Raw genomic sequence first — 19381 nt, forward strand, 5'->3', positions numbered from 1 at the left:
AAACATACAGAGATGCTAAGATCAGCTCTGCATGGGAAGACTCAGCTAAGGAATTGCCCAGGACTCAAGTGCATGCCTCTAGAAGGTAGACCCACAATTCTACTGTCTTGTACTGCACAGAGAACTATACAGTGTAAGCTCATGAAATTTGCCTCTGTGCCTGCAAGGGCCGGGGGGGAGATACAAGTGAAAGGAGGACATTCAGGCCTAAGAATAGTAAACTATGCTTTACTGAAGGAAGGAAGAACTTATGCTCCAATCTGTGTGGGGAGCCCCTAGGACGTGTGGAGGGGCTGCAGGGGACTCTAGCCATTTGGGACAGCTGACCAGGCAGGACTCTGCCAGGGGGAGTCCTCTGCGGCGCTATATTCTCCATGCTTATCTTGGGGTTACATGGGGTCAACAGCTGGTTACATTCTTATATGTATGATTTATGCTTATTGCATTAACTTGTTTACAGGCAAAAATATGCTGAGCTATGCTACAATATCTTTTGGCAGGGTCTGTCAGACAAAGTTCATTGAAACTGCCTGCATCCTCTGCTTACATCCAGTCAGATACTCAGTCCACCACTTAGCTCCTTGCCAATCTTCTGCAACCTTGCCCCTACAGCCTCCTCCCTCAATGTGGAGAAAGATCTGCAACAGCTTTTTGCCTCCCAGTTATGAATTCCACACACTGGGTTTTAGACCAAACAAAAAAAGTTTATTAACTTCAAAAGAGAGATTTTAAGTGATTATAAGGGATAGCAAACAGCTCAAAGCAGATTATCCAGCAAATAAAACTCAATCTAAGCTTAAAATACTAAAGAAACTGGTTACAAGTAGTAATTTCTCACCCTAAATGTTGTTTTAGGCAGATGGCAGGGATTCTTGAAGGCCAGCTGCACTTGCCTGCAGCTTAAAACTTCAGATACTTCATTCACAGGCTAGACAACCTTCCAGCCTGGCTCAGTCCTTCTCCCCTCATTCAGTCTTTTTTCTTAGATGTTTACAGCAGTCCTCTTTGGTGAGGATTCTGTGAAGAACCAACCCTGATTATGTCACTCCCATGCCTTAAATAGGTTTTACATATGGTGGGAATCCTTTGTCTTCCAGGGTGATTCCCACCCCGGTCAGAGGAAAAATACTAGTATTATCATGGTGTGCAGTATCAGGTGAGTTGATCATATGATCCTGCAGCCATAACTCAAAGGCTGTTTTGCAGCGTTGCCAGGAAGGCTCCCTGGTGGGAGATTAGCATCTTCAAAGACCTATTTTCCCTAATGCCCCTTCCCGGCCAGCCATCTAGACTGATTACATTCTGTCCAGTGAGTGTTCCCCAGGTGTAAACACACTTGTAATGGATGCATAGATAATATTCCTAACTTCAGATACAAAAATGATACATGCCTACAAGTAAGATAATCATGTTCAGTAAATCATAACCTTTCCAATGATATCTCAAATGCCTTATCTTGCACAAAATACATCATAATTAGGCAATACTCATAATAATATTACTGTGAAGAATATGGGGCATAATGCCACACCTCTCCCCTTAGATTACAGCCAGAGGGTTATTCACTGACTAATTCAAAGTCAGTGTGCCTAATGTCCTCTGTAGGTCTTTGTTAAACAACTTCCAAGTGTTACCAAACATTGTAGTAAGAAAAGGAGGACTTGTGGCACCTTAGAGACTAACAAATTTATTTGAGCATAAGCTTTTGTAAGCTACAGCTCACTTCATCGGATGCATTCAGTGGAAAATACAGTGGGGAGATTTATATACACAGAGAACATGAAACAATGGGTGTTACCATACACACTGTAACGAGAGTGATCAGGTAAGGTGAGGTTCATAGGTTTTTTTGCAAAGTTCTGTGTTTCTTTTTCCAAGTTGTCTGAAAGCATTCTAGTGTGCAGCATTGTTAACACAATGCCAATATCAATATCCTCTAGAGTGTAGCCACCAATGCCATGAGATGATGTACCTCAGTTTCCCCTTCCACACAGCAGTCTAGGTTTATTATGCTTTTTCTGCTGTGCCAAGCTCTAAGCCCATTTACAGGTATTAGCTGAGAAGCGGTATTCTTATAGGAATACCACTCCTAGCATGTACAATTTTTTTTTCAAAAATTATGCATGTCATTAGCATTATCAATGACACTGCTATCTTTAGGATTCACATTCTGTCTTAAAAAGACAGAATTAGTTTTCACAAGTACATTAGGAACAGCATTTTGCAAAAGTGGAACCTGGATTGGGGCATCCTCTGCCACCCCTCTCCCTGTTCCCAAGAGGTCAGTTGTATGACTGCTCCCCTCCGGGACGTCAGTTACACAGTTCCCTCTTAAAACCTGAGTCACAGGTTGGGTGCCTGGGAGCACAGATGCTGGAACAGCTGCTCAGTTCTGGGCAAACCCTTCTCTGTAATCAGTGAGGAGACATTCCTGTACTCTCCCAAATTCCTTCTGAACTTCCTTCTCTGGGCCCCCCCCAAGACACACCCTGTTCGGCCATGGGCTCACAGCTAACAGCCAGAACAGTCCTGTCACTGGTAAGCGCTACACCCTCCTCCCTCTTTGAATTGGGCTTGTCTCCAGCTACAGAGCCCAAGGAACCCTCACCCACCTCAGTCTCTCTCAGATTCCATCCCCCTCCTCTGGGCTTCCATCTAGGACACATCCTCCTATACATTTTAGAGTGAGGTCTGTCCCTTGCTTAACTGCAAGCTGCTGTCAGCCAGCAACCTGGACAGTTTTCTCACAGACAGGCAAAATGTTCCCTTCCCCTCTGGAGCAAATGCTGCCTTTAGCCACTGGGCCAGGCTGTAGGGGCTGATCTCAACCATACCCACCCGTGGTAGCAGACTGTTTTCCACTGTTGTGGAGGAATTAAAGAGACACTCTCCCATTCCCCCAGCAGTTCCTGATACGTCACCCTTTCCTTCTGGGGTCCCAGCATAATACTCAACAAGATCAAACATTTCTTTAAAGCTTTCAGTCCTTTTCCCCATTAGATCTTTCATCTGGTTCTGCTTCTCTAGCAAGCCCAGTTGGGGTGCGTGCGCTCGCTCGCGCTCTCTCTCTCTCTCCCTCCTACATGGCTAATTTCTGGATCTTAATTATTTTGTCAGCCCTTATCTGTTTTAATTCCATAGCTCTCTGGCATTCTCTGCTTCTGTAGTTCTTCGGTGTGCAGCTTTTTGCGCATTAATTTCCATTTGTTTTAATTCTATGTCTTTTTTTCTTTTTTGTTCTGCCTGAATTCTCAAAAGCTTCAGTTTCACAATTGTTTCACTGTTTTCACTCATCTTGTTACTTTTCTGTCCCTACTTTCCTTACCTGAAATAAGAACACAGAAAATAACAAACTGGTAACCATTTTGACTGATCTCTAGCCAACACACTTAAAAACTTACTTAAACCACCACCAGTGTCTCATAGCAACAAGCTGTGCAAATCACCCTGATCACTGCGCCACTGTGACGGGTTTCCCCCCCGGGGTGCCACTTGGAACTGGGATACCACTGAGCCCACCTGACCCACCAGCCAGGGCTCCCTTTACACTGTACTGGTGTGACAGGCCCTCAGGCCCCCACCAGCACACATACAGGTAGGGACACACCCAGCTGCAGCTACACCCAGCTGCAGCTACACACACACATGCTGAGATCAACTCTGCACGGGAAGGCTCAGCTAAGGCACTTTCCGGTTCCTAAGAACCCCCATCCCCGGAGTGTAAACCTACAATTATAAGGTCTTGCGCTGCACACAGATCTATACAGTGTAAGCTAATGAAATTTGCCACCTCTCTCAATGTGGAGGAAGATATGCAACAGCTCTTTTGCCCCCCCCCCCCATAATGATTTCCACACACTGGTCTTAAACTTGTTTTGTTTTGTCTATTAACTACAAAAGATAGATTTTAAGTGATTATAAGGGATAGCAAACAGATCAAAGAGGATTACCTAGCAAATAAAACAAAATGCAATCTAAGCTTAATATATTAAATAAATTAGTTATAAGTAGCAAATTCTCACCCTAAATGTTGTTTTAAGCAGATTGCAGAGATTCTTGAAGGCAAACTGCACTTGCTTGCAGCTTAAAACTCCAGTTATTCTTTTCACAGACTGGACAACCCTCTAGCCTGGGTTCAGCCCTTCTACCCTAGTTCAGTCTCTTGTTTCTCAGGTGTTTCCAGCAGTCTTCTTTCTTGGACAGGGAGTCAGTGAGGAACGAACCATGATGATGTCACTCCCCTGCCTTAAATAGCTTTTGCATATGGCAGGAATCCTTTGTCTCTCAATTTGATTCCCACACCCGGTCAGTGGAGAAACACTAGTATTATCATGGAGTCCAGTACCAGGTTGGTCCCATGTCCCTGTAGGGCCACCACAGCCATGACTCAGAGGCTGTTTGCAGCAGCCCCAGGAAGGCTTCCCAGGAAGGCTCCCCAGTGGGAGATTAGCAACTTCAAAGACCTATTGTTTTCCTTAATGGGCCTTCCCAGCCAGCCATCTAGACTGATTGCATTCTCTCTAGTGGGCGTTCCCCAGGTGTGTAAACACTTCTAATAGATGCATAGACAATATTCCTAACTTCAGATACCAAAGTGATACATGCTTACAGGTAGGATAATCATATTCGGTAAATCATAAACTTTTCAGTGATATCTCACATGCCGTATTTTGTGCAAAATACATCATAATTATGCCATACTCATATCATAATAATATTACTATAAAGCATAATGCCACAAAGATGACGACCCTTGCCTCAAAAATCCCTTCCCTGAAAGAAGGTGACTGGTTTACGTCCCTCAATTTGAAGGATGCCTATTTTCATATGGTGTACAGGAGAGTTCCACATTTTACGGTGGGCCCAGAGCATTTGCAATACAAAATGCTCCCTGTCAGCCTCTCGATGGCCCTGAGGGTTTTTTATGAGCGTATTGTCCATGATAGCAACATATTTCTCTACCTAGATGATTGGTTGGTCACAGGATGGTAGTATCAGGAAGTACAAGCATTGGTCACCTCCTCACTTGACCTATTTCATGCGTTGGGACTTCAGGTAAATTCAGAAAAGTTCACTTTAACTCACACACAAATTATGGAATTTATTGGAGTGAATCTGAACTCAATGAAGGTAAGAGCTTACTTACATTAAAACAGGTTCCTTGCAATGAGTGACCTTATCACCCAGGTTTGACTCAGCCCTCAGGTGATGACCTGGTACTGCTAGGTCATACGGCCACATGTACCTGCATAACCCATTTGCAAGACTTTACTTGCAGTGCCTGCAAGCCTAGTTGTGTAAGGTCTACTCTCCAAGCAGGCACTCTCAGGACAAATGGGTCTTCCTTCCCTAGAATGTCCTGACACTCCCAACAGATAAGTGATAAGAGAGAAAGTTTATGTAGGGGTTCTTACCATGCCCGCATCACCTACAAAGACAATCATAACGTAAGAATGGCCATACTGAGTCAGACCAACGGTCCATCTAACCCAGTGTCCTGTCTTCTGACAATGGCCAGTGCCAGATGTTTCAGAGGTAGTGAACAGAACAGGGCAATTTATTAAGGTGCCACTGGATTCCTTGTTGTTTTTTGTGGATACAGACTAACACAGCTACCCCCGATACATATAAGTACTGCCCTGAATAGGGGATAGACTTAACTACATGCTTAAGTGTTTTCCTGAATTGAAGCTTGATAGATCTGGCTCTAAGTGGGCTCTGGGCAAACTTGGTGGGCTGGGAAGATCCATGCCTGCAGTCTATGGTTTACTAATGATTGTCTCAGATACAGAACTGCTTGTCTGGGTTTCTTTGTTTGCTCTTTTGAAATGTTACCTCTCTAGGGTTTTAATAGGCTTTTAGATTCTCCTAGATGCTGACCACTTTCAACTCCCATTTTAACATCAATGGGAGTTGGAAGTGCTCAGGATCAGGCCCTTAATACAATACAATTTGATTTCTAACTTGTTAAATTCAAGGGATTATAAAGAATTAATTGGAAAAACTGCTATAAAGGTAATTCAAAGTAGGATTCAAGGAGTTGACTTTATCAATGAAGCCCTTAATGGTTTGGACCAGGGTTACCTGAGAGATCACCTCTTTCTCCGTGATTTACTGCTACCGTAAAGATCAGCAGAGGGGCTCAAGCAGGAGTTCCCTCAGTATTCAACAGAGTGAAAATCACCTCTAAATCTGAGACAAATAGCAGAGACTCTAGGAACACACGAAGACCAATAATAGTGACCACACATACATTCATAAGTACATCTAGTCTGTTTTACAAGTTTTATTAATGACAAGCAAGATTATGATTACCTAAGTGCACATAAATCCTACAAATACCAATGCACAAGTTATAAATATAGTCATACTCACATTCTCAAATATTCTTCGTTCCTGATGGATTCCTCACCTATTGATCATCAATAAAGGGATGATTCCTGTTGGGGTTTTGCCCCTAGGCATTCCATTTTACCCAACCAGGGAGCCCTCTTTTATTTTGTGATTCTGACTACACTTATCTTCATGCACATATGCAGAATGTTATCGACCCTCTTTTCCCTTATCTGTATTTCCAGACCCCATGAATATTGGGGTGCTCCATTTTTCATAGGTTGTTTGTAGTTCCTCTTGTACTTCTCAGCATTTATGCACAACATATAGCCAGTGGTCAGGACAGACAGCAAATGAATAAATAGATGATAAAATAAACTAATTTGCTACAGTGGGTGCCTAGCAATGGATTTTAAAATCCATCAAAGGAAAAAAGCTCTCTAGATCTGGGAAATGTAATGAATCCATCTATGTATATATGGAATCTTTTTAAGTTTTCAGTTGTAGTATGTCATTTCATATTTAAAAATAGAATATGTGAGGGCTGAAATATATATTCAGTTTAATCACATCTCCCTTATGTTCTAGGAGAAATAACTAACTGCAGGCAGAGGACAAGCTGCTTCTTGAAAGATTATTCTAAGTTGCTACTCCCAAAATGTTAGTGGAGATGTAATTTTTGGGAAGCAATAATGTAAGAGGGATGTGGAAAAGAAAATTCACAATTATATCTCTACGATACAGATTGCGACCAAATCACTGAGCTTGTGGAGCCTACTAACACAGTGCATCAAGCAATATCAGGCTCTTTACAGAGATCTGTGGGGTAAATTTCATAGCAAACTTTGCCCTAGCTGAGCTAGTCCTGTGAAAGGTGCTACAGACAAGGAGATCTGATATACTCATTCCTGTGACCCCTTTAAAAATCTTCCTCTCATGACTCTGTTAGCTGAGAAAACTGATCCCTTGATTGCTATATCAGGCACTTGATCATAAGTGGGTGTATAATGCCTTATCTGACATCACATGGCTCTAGAGGGGAAAGTAGATCCTACTTCAGCATAACATACTTCAGTCATATAAAATAGCTGACAGAAGCATTTTAAGTCTGTTGTTTTGGGTTTGTGAATGTATTTTGTCTTTTTTTTTTTTTTTTTGGTCTAGTGATATTTATTAAGCAATAGTTTCTATTTTCATACATTCTGTTTTTCTATCCTAGATTTTCCATTATATCAACTTAATTGATCTGGCAAGATGTGCTCAAGTTAGCCGAACCTGGATGTTGCTAACACAGGCTAGTTCGATATGGACTGATGTAAGAGAGACTACTTGCAACTATGACATAATAAGAGGTTTAATGTTTTACTTCAACTTTTATCCTTTTTTTTTTTTTTTTAAAAAAAAGGATAAACCAAGCCAGTAGGTTACTTTTTAAAAAGTTATAAGGACTTGGGGTGAAATCCTAATGCCACTGAAGTAAATGGCAAAATTCCTTTTAATTTCAATGTACCCAGGATTTCACCTCTCTTTTCTCAATTTTATAAATATAAATTAGGAGTAACTCCAGTGAAATCAATTGTTATATCACTGTAAAACTGGTATAAGTGAAAGGAGAATCACACTATATATTTACAACTTGAATTCATAGTAGGTATACAAATATCAGATCCTTATACTTTCTTGTACAATTTGTATTCATGCCGTGAGTTTGTCTGAATTTCTTACATTCAGGACATGATCTATACACTTATCATTTTAAAATCGGCAATAGTCGTCTACTACTGTCTATCGAAATATAAGAAGTATGATTTAAGAGAACTAAACACTGAAATCCAAAATAATAATCCAGAAACTGAAGGCTAAAATCCAAATAATAAAATATATCAAGTATGTTACTATCATAACTAAAAGAATAGTCAAGTTATGAACATGATGCACAGTGTGTTTGTTTTGTTGTTATTGAAAATTACAATTTTAAAGTTTTGCTTGTCTGCCACTAGAACACTGACAGTAATAACAGAAACTCTGAAGTCTGATTTCATTATTCTTCAGTAAAAACACCACTTACTCCATTCTGGAAACTGCAAAATAGAGAATTTGTAATAAACTCTAAAGTCACATGTACCGTGTCTCAAAATTCTGAACCTTCTGGTTATGTCAGGAACATCAGGTTATTTATTTCAAAGAGTATTCAGTGTCATTGTCTGGAAAAATACATACATGGGGTTAATATGTTTGTAACATGTATACTTCATTTTGTCTAAGTGTTAGCAAACTATCAAAGTTAAGAAACAATCATCATTAGCATCTCTTCTTTCTGTAAGATAAGTACTGTAGGAAGAATTTTAGTGAAGCTGTATCTTAGTATCAGAAACATTAGGAGGTATCACTGATTACTGCTCTTATGTCCAAAAGCAAGCACTTCCGTAGTAGTGGAAACATTCAAGAAATTTCCACTTAAGAGGACTAGACTTGCTTTTTGTGGAAACTTAAAGATAGCTACAAGAACATTGTTATGCAACAAGAACACATTTTACTGTGACCAGAGTATTTTGAATTTCTTATGGGAGTTCAGGTCTAGTGTATAGAGTAGGGGACTTTTTTTTGGGTGGCACTTAGCTCCATGTGTTTTTACAAAATGTTGTACTTGTTCCTTTAGGAGTCACAACTTGCAGAACTCCCTGCAATAGACATGTGGAATGAAGGGTTCAAAGTACATGTTGCCTCTCCATTTCTCTCTTCCTTGTGTAGGCTTTTCCCCTTTCCACGATTGGCCAATCAATTTAAATAGCATCAGTAGTAAAGGCTGCGATAGTACTCATCACCATGCATTTTGACAGGTTTCCACACCCCTTTAGGGCTTATGTCCCACCTTCCCACCCTGTTTCCATTGGCGCCAAAGTTTTGCGCTATTGGCCATTTTGAAAAAAATTTTGTGCGTGTTTGAATGGGGGAAGTGTTGTGTTTAAAGTTTGGGTAAGGCTTATTGAAAAAAGGTGATTGTGTAAGGAGAGCTGTTAAAGGGCAGGTTTAAAGAAAAGAGAGATGATATGCTATAAAAGAATAGAAAATGTGATACATTGAGAGAAAAAGGTTGAAAGACTAGAGAGAGAAGTTTAGGGTTGATGAAAAGGAAAGTTTGGGTAAGGCTTATTGAAAAAAGGTGACTGAGTAATAAGAGCTGTTAACGGGCAGGTTATTAAAGAAAAGAGAGGCTGGTAAAGGTATGCTATAAAAGAATAGAAAATGTGATACACTGAAAGATTAGAGTGAGAGACGTTTGGGTAAGGTTATTGGAAGTGATTGAGTAAGGAGATCTGTTATTAAAGAATAGAGTGTTTGTTACTGAACACATACAGAGCAAAACATCCTACCCCACCGACTGTTGGTAGTGAAACGATAGCTGTTCTGGGCAGCGCTCCTGGGAGCTAGCCCCTCCTTTTGATGGATCAGTCAGAGGTTGTTTTACAGCTAGGTCACAGAATGCACTTGTTGAACCAATCCTGTAATCCCAAGATTTAGAGAGTATCTTTACCTTACATTAAAAGCTATAAAAACAGGATTAAGAAGGAAATTTAGGAAGCACATGATAAAAAAGTGAATAAAAAAACAAACTTTAATTATCAGACCGTTTAAATAGAAGCTCCTCCTTACTTAGAGAGGGAGGATGCATGATACTCTTAGCCAATAGCCGTGATGCCTGCATTTAGCTCTAGGGGCAGAAGTGGTGGACAAAGTGACAGAGGCCGAGGACCCAAACAGTGTTTTAAATAAAATCATCAAACCAACAGATGAATGTTTAATGCAAAATGTTGAACGCCTTGTTCGTTCAGCAAATTACAAAATCTCGCTACAAAAACACACTAACAGTTAGAGCATGTTTTGGGAACTAAACAGGGTGTGTTGTAAAATAAAATGTCAGTTGAAAATAACTGTGTAAAGCGTGTTTTTATGGAGTTCAAGGGGTGTGGGGTTTGTCAATAGGTTGCCCCCGTAGTATACATGCAGTTAGATTACAAAAAGAAAAGGAGTACTTGTGGCACCTTAGACTAGCCAATTTATTTGTGCATAAGCTTTCATGAGCTACAGCTCACTTCATCGCTCATGAAAGCTTATGCTCAAATAAATTGGTTAGTCTCTAAGGTGCCACAAGTACTCCTTTTCTTTTTGCAAATACAGACCAACACGGCTGTTACTCTGAAACCAGTTAGATTACAGGTTGTCAACAACAAGAGGTATATGAGCGGCCTGTTCCTCTAACAAAGGCCCACCCACCTCACCTAGCCCTGGCACTTCTGCATGAGGGTTATAGGCTCCCTATGGACCATTGCAAAGCAGCCCCAGAACCCCTCTTAAATCATATCATCTTCCACTTTGGCTGTACCTTTTCATTTTCCACCCCAGGCCCTCTGCATTAGGAATTAATCATAGCCTCTCTGATTTCAACAATGTCATAGGTCTCTTGTCTACTGCTTCATATTATTTAATGATGTACATCCTCTAGGGTTACAGTTTGCATAAGTGTTTTTACAAAAATATATTCTCTAGGGGCTTAGACAAAATAACAATCAACAAAATTTGTAATTGTTGCTTTGCAGGCACTGCTACAAAGTATCTTTCCGTTTTTTTGTTGTTGTTGTTAATATTTCTAGTAGGCCATAGGATGGGGGAGATAATACCTCATAAAGTGGAAAAGTGCTTCCAAATGACAAACACTTGCCCATGCTGAAGCATAACAACTAACACAGAATGGCTGCCCACAAAACAGTTTCACTAAAAGAGTTATCAACATGCCCCCTAAAACTCAGGACCGCTTTCTTACCTCCATGGTCTGATCTCTGTGGCTTTTTTTAAAGTTTGTTTGTCCTTGGTTTAGGTTTTAAAAAAACAATAGAAAAGAAGGGGAGGGGGGCTTCAGATAGGCTATCTCTAAGCTTCATGCAGTCACAAAGCGACGGTTTTTGTCTTTTACAATCAGTAAATGGAATAAAATACTTTCACAAAAGTATCTTTCAATGCAGTCTCACCATTTGTTAAAACTTTAGCAGCGTTTAAAAAGCTAGGAAAAAAGTCTGTATAAAAATGTTTAAATAAAGGGATCTGTCTTCATATAGGTTTGTCTTTTAAAGTGTTTATTCCTTTACAAAACTTAATATAACTGTCTCTTGTATTTGTTAAGAAGCAGCCTTCTTATCTCTGATCCACTGGTTTACAGAGGCTGTTTTTGCTAACAGCTGCAAAAGCATGCTGTTTCAAACTGTCATTACTAAAAAAATAGGGGGAAAACATTTTTATCGCTATACGTTACAGGTTTTCTGTGTTTTTTTTTAACCCTGGATTGTTTCTGCAGGCTCACATGGTGTTGAATGAAAAATTGTCTTCAGATAGCCTTGTTTTTTCAAAGGGGTCGTCTTTTCTAATCCACTACCTTCAAAAGGCTGTTGCAAGTTGTTCTCACTAAAAGCATTGGGGGAAAAACTTTCTTAGTCAAGGTTTAGGCCCTGGGATGCTTTTTTATTGGAACACCCCTGTAAGTAAAGGGATGTGTCTTTAGGTGGGTTTTTCTTTTAAAGTGTTAGAAAAGAGGGGATTTTAGGCATTACTTTACAAATAAACACATTTTTTAAATTGTTTATAGTGTGTGCTGGTCACCTTTTGTTACAGGGTACTGTTTGTTTTGATGAGAGCAGAGCAAGCGGTTTTTTTTTTTTTAAAGGTGGGGGGGGGGCAGGAATCCGGAGCTACATTCTTTAGCTTTAATGGTTAAAAAGTTTTTATTTTTTATATAGTAAGCTTATTTACAGTTAAAGTTACTGTTCTTTTTAGTACAAGTCTTTGGTATCATTTTGTTTTAAAAGCAGGCCTTGGGCTTTCTTATTTCTGATCACAATGGCTTCTTTTTTCACATTGTTCTTACTGACCATGTTAGTCTAAAACTTTTTATGTTTTTAATTCCTGAACTGTTTCTGCAGGCTTACACTCCTTTTATTTAGTCCCATTGGCATAAGTGTTTTAATAAAAGGTATCTTTTCAAGGGTTTATTCCTTTACAAGACTTTCACCTCTCTTTTTGTTAAAAAGTGGGGGGAAAAAAAATAAGCTTCTCTCTGATCCAGGAGTTAACAGAATAAGGGAAATATAAACTGTTACTAGAAATCTGGGGTAATTCTGCCTGCTCTATTTTATTGAAACACCCCTGTAAATAAAGGACTGTGTCTTTTCAAGTCAATATAAAGAAGAGCTTTATTCCATTACAAAGCTTAATGTAACTAACTTGTGTGTATTAAAGCAGATAAAAAAAGCAGCCTTCTTTCTAATCACAGCTATCATCTGAAAAAGCCTGTTTTATATTGGGCTTACTAAAAAAAACTCAGTGCTAGCCTAAAACCTAGAAAAAAATTTTTAAAAATTGTTACTAAAAGCTTATGGTTTTAACTTTTATGAAAACCCCCTTCTAAAAAGCTACATGGTGGGTAAAATGCTGGGGGTCTGTTTCTTTAGATAAGAATAAGGCAGTTAAAAGGGGAGGAGGTGTTGGACCTATAAAATCGGTTCAGGAAAATAAACTCTAACACCGCTGTAGAACAACCTCTGATAGGCCCAATCCAAAGGTGGGAATAACAAGTCTGAAAGTTTCTGACTAAACTTTCTGTGTAGTTGCCTCATTTTACAGAAAGACAGGCAAGGTAAAAATCTCTCTTGGTCTTCAATTCAACCATGTGCTCTCTTTCCTCTGTTCTTTCTTTTAATCTACCCTCTTACTGAATGCTTTTTTATTCACTTTTTTTATGTGCTTACTAAATTCCCCTTTCTTGCCCTCTTTTTTTTTTTAACCTTTTTTCTTAACCTATCCTGATACTGAATGTTTTTTATTCCCTTTTTTATCATGTGCTTACTAAATTTTCTTTTTAAACCTAGCTTTTAATGTTTTTAAGCCAGTTTTTGGCCATGTGCTTACTCAACAGGTTTTGCCTTAGTTTTTAATATTGTTTAATGCTTTAATTCACTTTTTTATCATGTGCTTCCTAAACTTCCTTCTTAATTCTGTTTTTATAGCTTTTAATGTAAGGTAAAGATCCTCTCTAAATTTTGAGACTACAGGATTGGTTCAACAAGCGCATTCTGTGACCTAGCTGTGGGGATTGGCCCACCAAGAGGAGGGGCTAGCTCCCAGGAGCGCTGTCCAGAACAGCTATCATTTCACTACCAACAGTCAGTGGGGTAGGATGTTTTGCTCTGTATGTGTTCAGTAACAAACACTCTATTCTTTAATAACAGATCTCCTTACTCAATCATTTCCAATAACGTTACCCAAACATCTCTCACTCTAATCTTTCAGTGTATCACATTTTCTATTCTTTTATAGCATACCTTTACCAGCCTCTTTTCTTTAATAACCTTCCCTTTAACAACAGCTCTCCTTACACACACCTTTTTTCAATAAACCTTACCCAAACTTTAAACTGCTCTCAATGTATCCAAACACACATCCCCCATTCAAACACGCACAAAATTTTTTTCAAAATGGCCGGCGGCGCCAAACTTTGGCACCAATGGAAACGGGGTGGGAATGCGGGACATAAGCCCTAAAGGGGAGTGGAAACCTGTCAAAAATGCATGGTGATGAGTACTATCAAGGCCTTTACTACTGGCATCCTATGGTGGAAATGTGGGCACACATTGTGAATAAGAACCTAAGTTAGCCAGTTACACAGGTCCTGCTGTGATAGAAGAAAGAAGACTCATTTTACCAATATGTTCAGTGGAGGAGGAGGATGCCCATCTAGGGCAGAAGCAAGGATTCTCTAGATAAAAGGATAATTAGGGTTTACATGACAACAGGAGGAGTGGCTTACATCTACACCACCTTTGACTGGGCTGCAGAGGCAAGCTGTCTCCAAGATGTACGTGGCAAGACCACTTCAGCAGCATCTAGCAGTAAGAGGGTCATGTCCTCTGGGAGTGGTGGCAACACTACCACAGGAAGCAATGCCAGGCCAATGATAGCAACTGCACATAATCCAGTTTTCAATATAGCCTTGGTTGTCTCATGCAAAGCTTATATGTGTGGGCGAGGAGAGTCCAAGGGGGTAGTTTCTGGGAACCCCTTTGATGTGGTTTACCTGTTAACGTTTGTTTAATGTTCAGTTGTTTTTTATTTTGGTATGGTTAATACTTTCATAAATTGAAAAGGAACAAAATATGTAGCTGGTCTTGAGCCTGTGGCCTTGTCTGCATTAGACTTAAAATTTCCCACTGTTGTATCTCCACTGGTGGAAACAATAGTCAGACATGCTGTGGACATAGCACAAATGGCTGCTGGAGTTTTAGTCACCATGTTGTCTGGACCTGCCTTGACCAGGGGTAGGTAGATGACATGGCAGGTAAATTGCAGAAAGCTAGTCTATATACTAGTGCTCCTTATGTAACTACCACTGGTGGGAGCAACAGTGGAAATTTTTTTAACTTTTTCATTTTAATGCATTTAAAATGTTACAATAAAGATATTTCTGTAGCTTTGCAGTCTTCAAAAATGGTGGAAGTGTGAAGATTTTTAGAGCACTCCCTGGTAAAATAGTGGCTAGAATAGGCTTTGTCAACTTTGTTTTTAAAAAAAAAAAAAAAAAAAAAAAAAAGCCCTAACTGGAAGAAGAGCCTCCAGTACATGAACATACTGCTCCAGGTAGGAGTATAGTCAAATGTGGAGATCTCCAAAAGAAGATGTTTGTTTTTAACTGCCCATCAAATTTGAAGAAATCTGTTATCACTTTATTAATTGTGCTGTTAGCCTAAATTGTTAATGAGTTGACAGGGTCTGCACTGGTTGTGAACCCCTTTTGTTGGGAGTCCCTTCTCCATCTCAAATATAGTTTATAGCAATACATGTGTTTCAAATCAAGGCTGGATGCTTTTCTTGAAGATGTTCTTTAACACAAGTTATTGGGCTCAATACAGGAATAAGTGGATGAAATTCTGTGGCCTGTGTTATGCAGAAGGTCACACCAAATGATCTAATGGCTCCTTCTGAGTTTGAAGTCTATGAAATGATATATTTACTACATGTTACAATACTTTTGCACTGATGCTGTATTGCACATTTCATCCATACATTAAAGTCTCTCAAAACCCCTGTAAGGTGGTAGCATTTACCTTTATACTGATGCACAGAAAAATTAAGTGACTTGAGCATGATTGCTTAGGGTGAAATCCTGCTCTTAATGAAGTTAGTGGCAAAACTTCAGTTGACTTCAGTGTAGGAATCACCAGGCCCTCCATGAGAATCCCAATCTTGTGCTCTAATGACTAACCTACTCTCACCCTCCTTCTGAATTAAAATAATGGTGATTGCTCTTCATAATGATTGAAGTAGAGCACATATGGCATAAAATGGATAGATTTAGTACAGTGGATGTAACATAAGTTACCCTTTTAAAGGTGACCTCCGAAGGAAAGATACATTTGTGATCTTCCTTGTTTTTTATGAAGAACAAGTTTAAAGAAGGCTTGCATGTTCATTTTTTATCTTAAAAAAAGAGGGATTTTTAGATGGGGGGTGTGGTGTGTTTTTTTTTTTTTTTTTTGTTAGAGATATCAGGTCTTGACTTTCCCATGTTTGCTAGAAAACTTTTTAGTCAGACTGTTTTTGAAACTTTTTTTTTTTTTTTAACACTTAGAGTTTTAACTCTGCAGGGAATGGGAGGGAAGGAAGATTAAAGATTCATCCATGCCTAGTTCTTCAGCTTAACTTGGGTCCAGGTCTCTAATCATTCAGCAAAAGAGGGAAGACAAAACTTTATATTCCTGATATATCTAAGGTTAAAAATCTTAAAAAATCATTTACAATAATTTAGGTCTTTAGATAACAAAGGAAAAATCAAAAATGGAAAAAGCCAATAGCGTGTTTTGTGTTGGTCACTTATGTATGTGTCCTCTCTGTGGATTGGTCAGTATGCCAGCCTGTGCATAATAAAGTTTAGGCCTCAATCCTGCAAACACTTATGCGCATATTTAACTTCATGCATGTGAGTATTCTTAATAAGTAGTCTAGTACAGTTTGTATGTAAAGATGAGAATGTGTTTCAGCATTTGCTGTACAATCTAAGACTTTGACTATGCAAATTTCTAACACTTAGACAAAATTATTAAAAAGTACTATTTTGTTTGTATAACATCTTTGATACCTGATATCTGAATTGTTGAATTTCTTTAGATTGATTTTTCTTCAGTAAAGCACAAGATGCAGGACAAAACAGTAATAAATATTCTGAAGAAATGGCGTCCTTATGTGGTACGTTTGAATCTTCGTGGTTGTTCTCTTCACTGGCCAAGCTTTAAAAGTATTAGTAAGTATTTTAATATTTTTTTTATTTCTATCTCTTTTCCCTCTCTCTTGCATCTTTTTCTTTTATCAGATGCCTCACTATGTCACTAGGTTTTTTTTTTTTTTTCCTGCTTTGCAGCATATGAGCTTCCCTACAACTACAGCCATGGCAAAGCAGAATGAATATGGGATCAGTAGGCTCCTTTAAATTGCTTTTCTCCACTACTCCCAGTTTCTAGGCACTGTAATAGCCTTATAGCTTAGCAGTACTAGAGTTGTATAGAATAACTTTTATTATGTTTGAGATACTGTGAGTATAGTCTGACAAATGAGGCTGGAATGCAAACTTGTGCTTAAACGTACATGCCAGAACCAACTGCACTGAGGTAATTAAAACAAAACTCAGATGTACACAATACTTTGATGTATTATCATTTAAAGTTGAAGTCACAATATTCAAAGTCTGGGAAATCCTGATTTCTAGCATCAAACGGTTAAAAATGGAGGCAGGGAGCACACTAATAAAGACTTGTCCAGTTTTTTTATGTTTAGGACACTGTAAGGAAAATTATAACCATGCACGCCTGCCAATAATGCAAAATAAAACCGTAACTTCCTTAGTGCCTGTTCAAATATTTCTTGCTATGGTGCTCTTCAGTGCCACAGTGCAGGGCAACTGCACCTGCATTCCCCCTCATGGCCCACCAAGATACTTAACTTAATTCAGTAAAGTCTTCCAGGGATAAGCAGGAAACTGCCATATCTGTTACATATAGAAACCCACAAAAGACCATGAAAACAATGTTCTGAGTCTAAGGTGGGCTTCAGTTAGCTTTTGTTCTGCTGAACGGATTTTGAAAAATTGAATCTGGCCATGTATAATATTGCTAACTGCAAAAGTGCAAAAATCATGAGTGACCCTCAAAAATCATAATGATAAAAGTATAACATTTTGTTTCTTGGTCTTTCTTTTGATTTTTGAATTCCCCCTGTCCACCTCCAATGTCTGTATGACACTTTAGTTGCCATCTTTCAAATTTATAGTGAGTGAGGTAATTTTGGCCTCAGTTGCAGGAGCTCCTTCTGGGGGACCAAAATAAAATTGAGCACACAGTCCCCACCTGGACTGAGGAACTTCAGTTAGGAAAGTGGAAATTGAATGTGCTTTTGTCTACTGTGAAGAGCTAGAAATCAGGACTGTGTAGTGAATGAAGCTGTTGTCCGTAGCACCATGGTCTCATTTGTTGAGGAATTTGGAAGGTGTGTAATCAGTTAAGGAGGGGATTACAGAAAGAGAAAGGATGATCTTTTGTTTAAGGAAGTTGAATGTCAGGCTGGAAAATGAATTCTATTTCTTCCCCTGCATCAGAGTTCCTGTGAGATGCTAGGCAAGTTGTTTAAACCAGTACTTTCAGTGATGACCACTAATTGTATGTTCTTCTGATTTGCGGAAGTGCTGAGCACTCACAACTGCAATGGAAGTCAACTGGAGCTACTCTTTAAAGTGCTAGGTACTCTGAAAAATGAGGTCCTAGGTGACTTGAGTTGGACACCCAAAATTAGTGGACATTTTTGACAATTTGGGCTTTAATCAGCTCCACATCTGTAAAACAGGGATAAAAATGCCACCTGTTCTCACAGGGGTATTGTGAACATTAATGAACTTGTTTGTGAAGTACTTGAATACTATTTTGAAAGCACCATAGGAATGCCCAGAAGGAAATTATTAGTTCTGTATTCAGTGTAGGGTTTGGTTGGCGTATGGTCTAAGGTCAGTGAGTAATGAATAAGTATCCATGCACTGAATAAGGTAGGATCTTGTGGAAAAATTAGTATGCGATCTTGTAATTAAAGTTTGTATCATGATTAAGGCTGAAAGTTTGTCATGGAGGTCATGGATTCCATGACTTTCCGGGACCTCCGTGACTTCTGCAGCAGCTGGTGCGGTTGGCCCAGAGGTTGCCTGAGCAGTTCAGGCAGTCCCTGGGCCAGCCACTGCTGGGTCAGTCTTGGGCCACCATGCCCCCCTCCCTCAGCAGCAGCAGGAGTTTCAGTGTGGGAGGGGGCTCAGGGCTGGGGGTTGGGGCACAGGAGGGAGTAAGGGTTCTGGGCAGCACTTACCTCAGGGGGCTCCCCGGAAGTGGTGACATCCCTCTCCCTCAGCTCCGGAGGCGTGGCCAGGCAGCTCTGCACACTGCCTCTGACTGCAGGCACCACCCCCGCAGCTCCCATTGGCTGTGGTACCCAGCCAATGGGAGCTGTGGAGCCAGCACTCAGGGCGAAGGCAGTGCGCTCAGCTGCTGGCCGCACCTCTGCCTAGGAGCTGAGGGAAGGGGTGTTGCCGCTTCTGGGGAGGTGCGGAGCCAGGTAGGGAGCCTGCCAACCCACACTCCCAGCACCAGCGGGGGTCCTGGGCTGCATGCCACTGCCCGCCTCCCCCTGAGCACCTACAGTGCCCCCCAGGCCATTCCCCCACCCCCAAGTACTTGCGGCACCCTGGGCCACCCCTCCCTCCCCCCAAGATTTATTCAGTGGTATATAGTACAAGTCATGGACAGGTCACAGGTCGTGAATTTTTGTTTACTGCCCGTGACCTGTCCATGACTCTTACTAAAAATACCCGTGAATAATATGTACCCTTAATCATGATGGAGATGGACAGGCACCCTTAAGTTTTGTATTTCCTAACTTTTGAGTGCTTGACTTTGCAATCTTAATGTTCTTTTCA

General features: G+C 40.0%; 1 protein-coding gene across 1 annotated transcript in view; it reads left to right on the plus strand.

Moving 5' to 3' along the window:
- FBXL13 (F-box and leucine rich repeat protein 13) overlaps positions 1–19381 on the plus strand; it is a 177214-nt gene that overhangs the window by 37134 nt on the left and 120699 nt on the right. The window contains exons 8-9 of the mRNA XM_074942528.1: positions 7553–7648; positions 16543–16675. Of these exons, the coding sequence (XP_074798629.1) occupies positions 7553–7648; positions 16543–16675 (229 nt within the window). The remainder of the gene's footprint in view (positions 1–7552; positions 7649–16542; positions 16676–19381) is intronic.

The sequence above is a fragment of the Natator depressus genome, chromosome 1 (genome assembly GCF_965152275.1).
Source record: "Natator depressus isolate rNatDep1 chromosome 1, rNatDep2.hap1, whole genome shotgun sequence".
NCBI classification, from domain to species: domain Eukaryota; kingdom Metazoa; phylum Chordata; order Testudines; family Cheloniidae; genus Natator; species Natator depressus.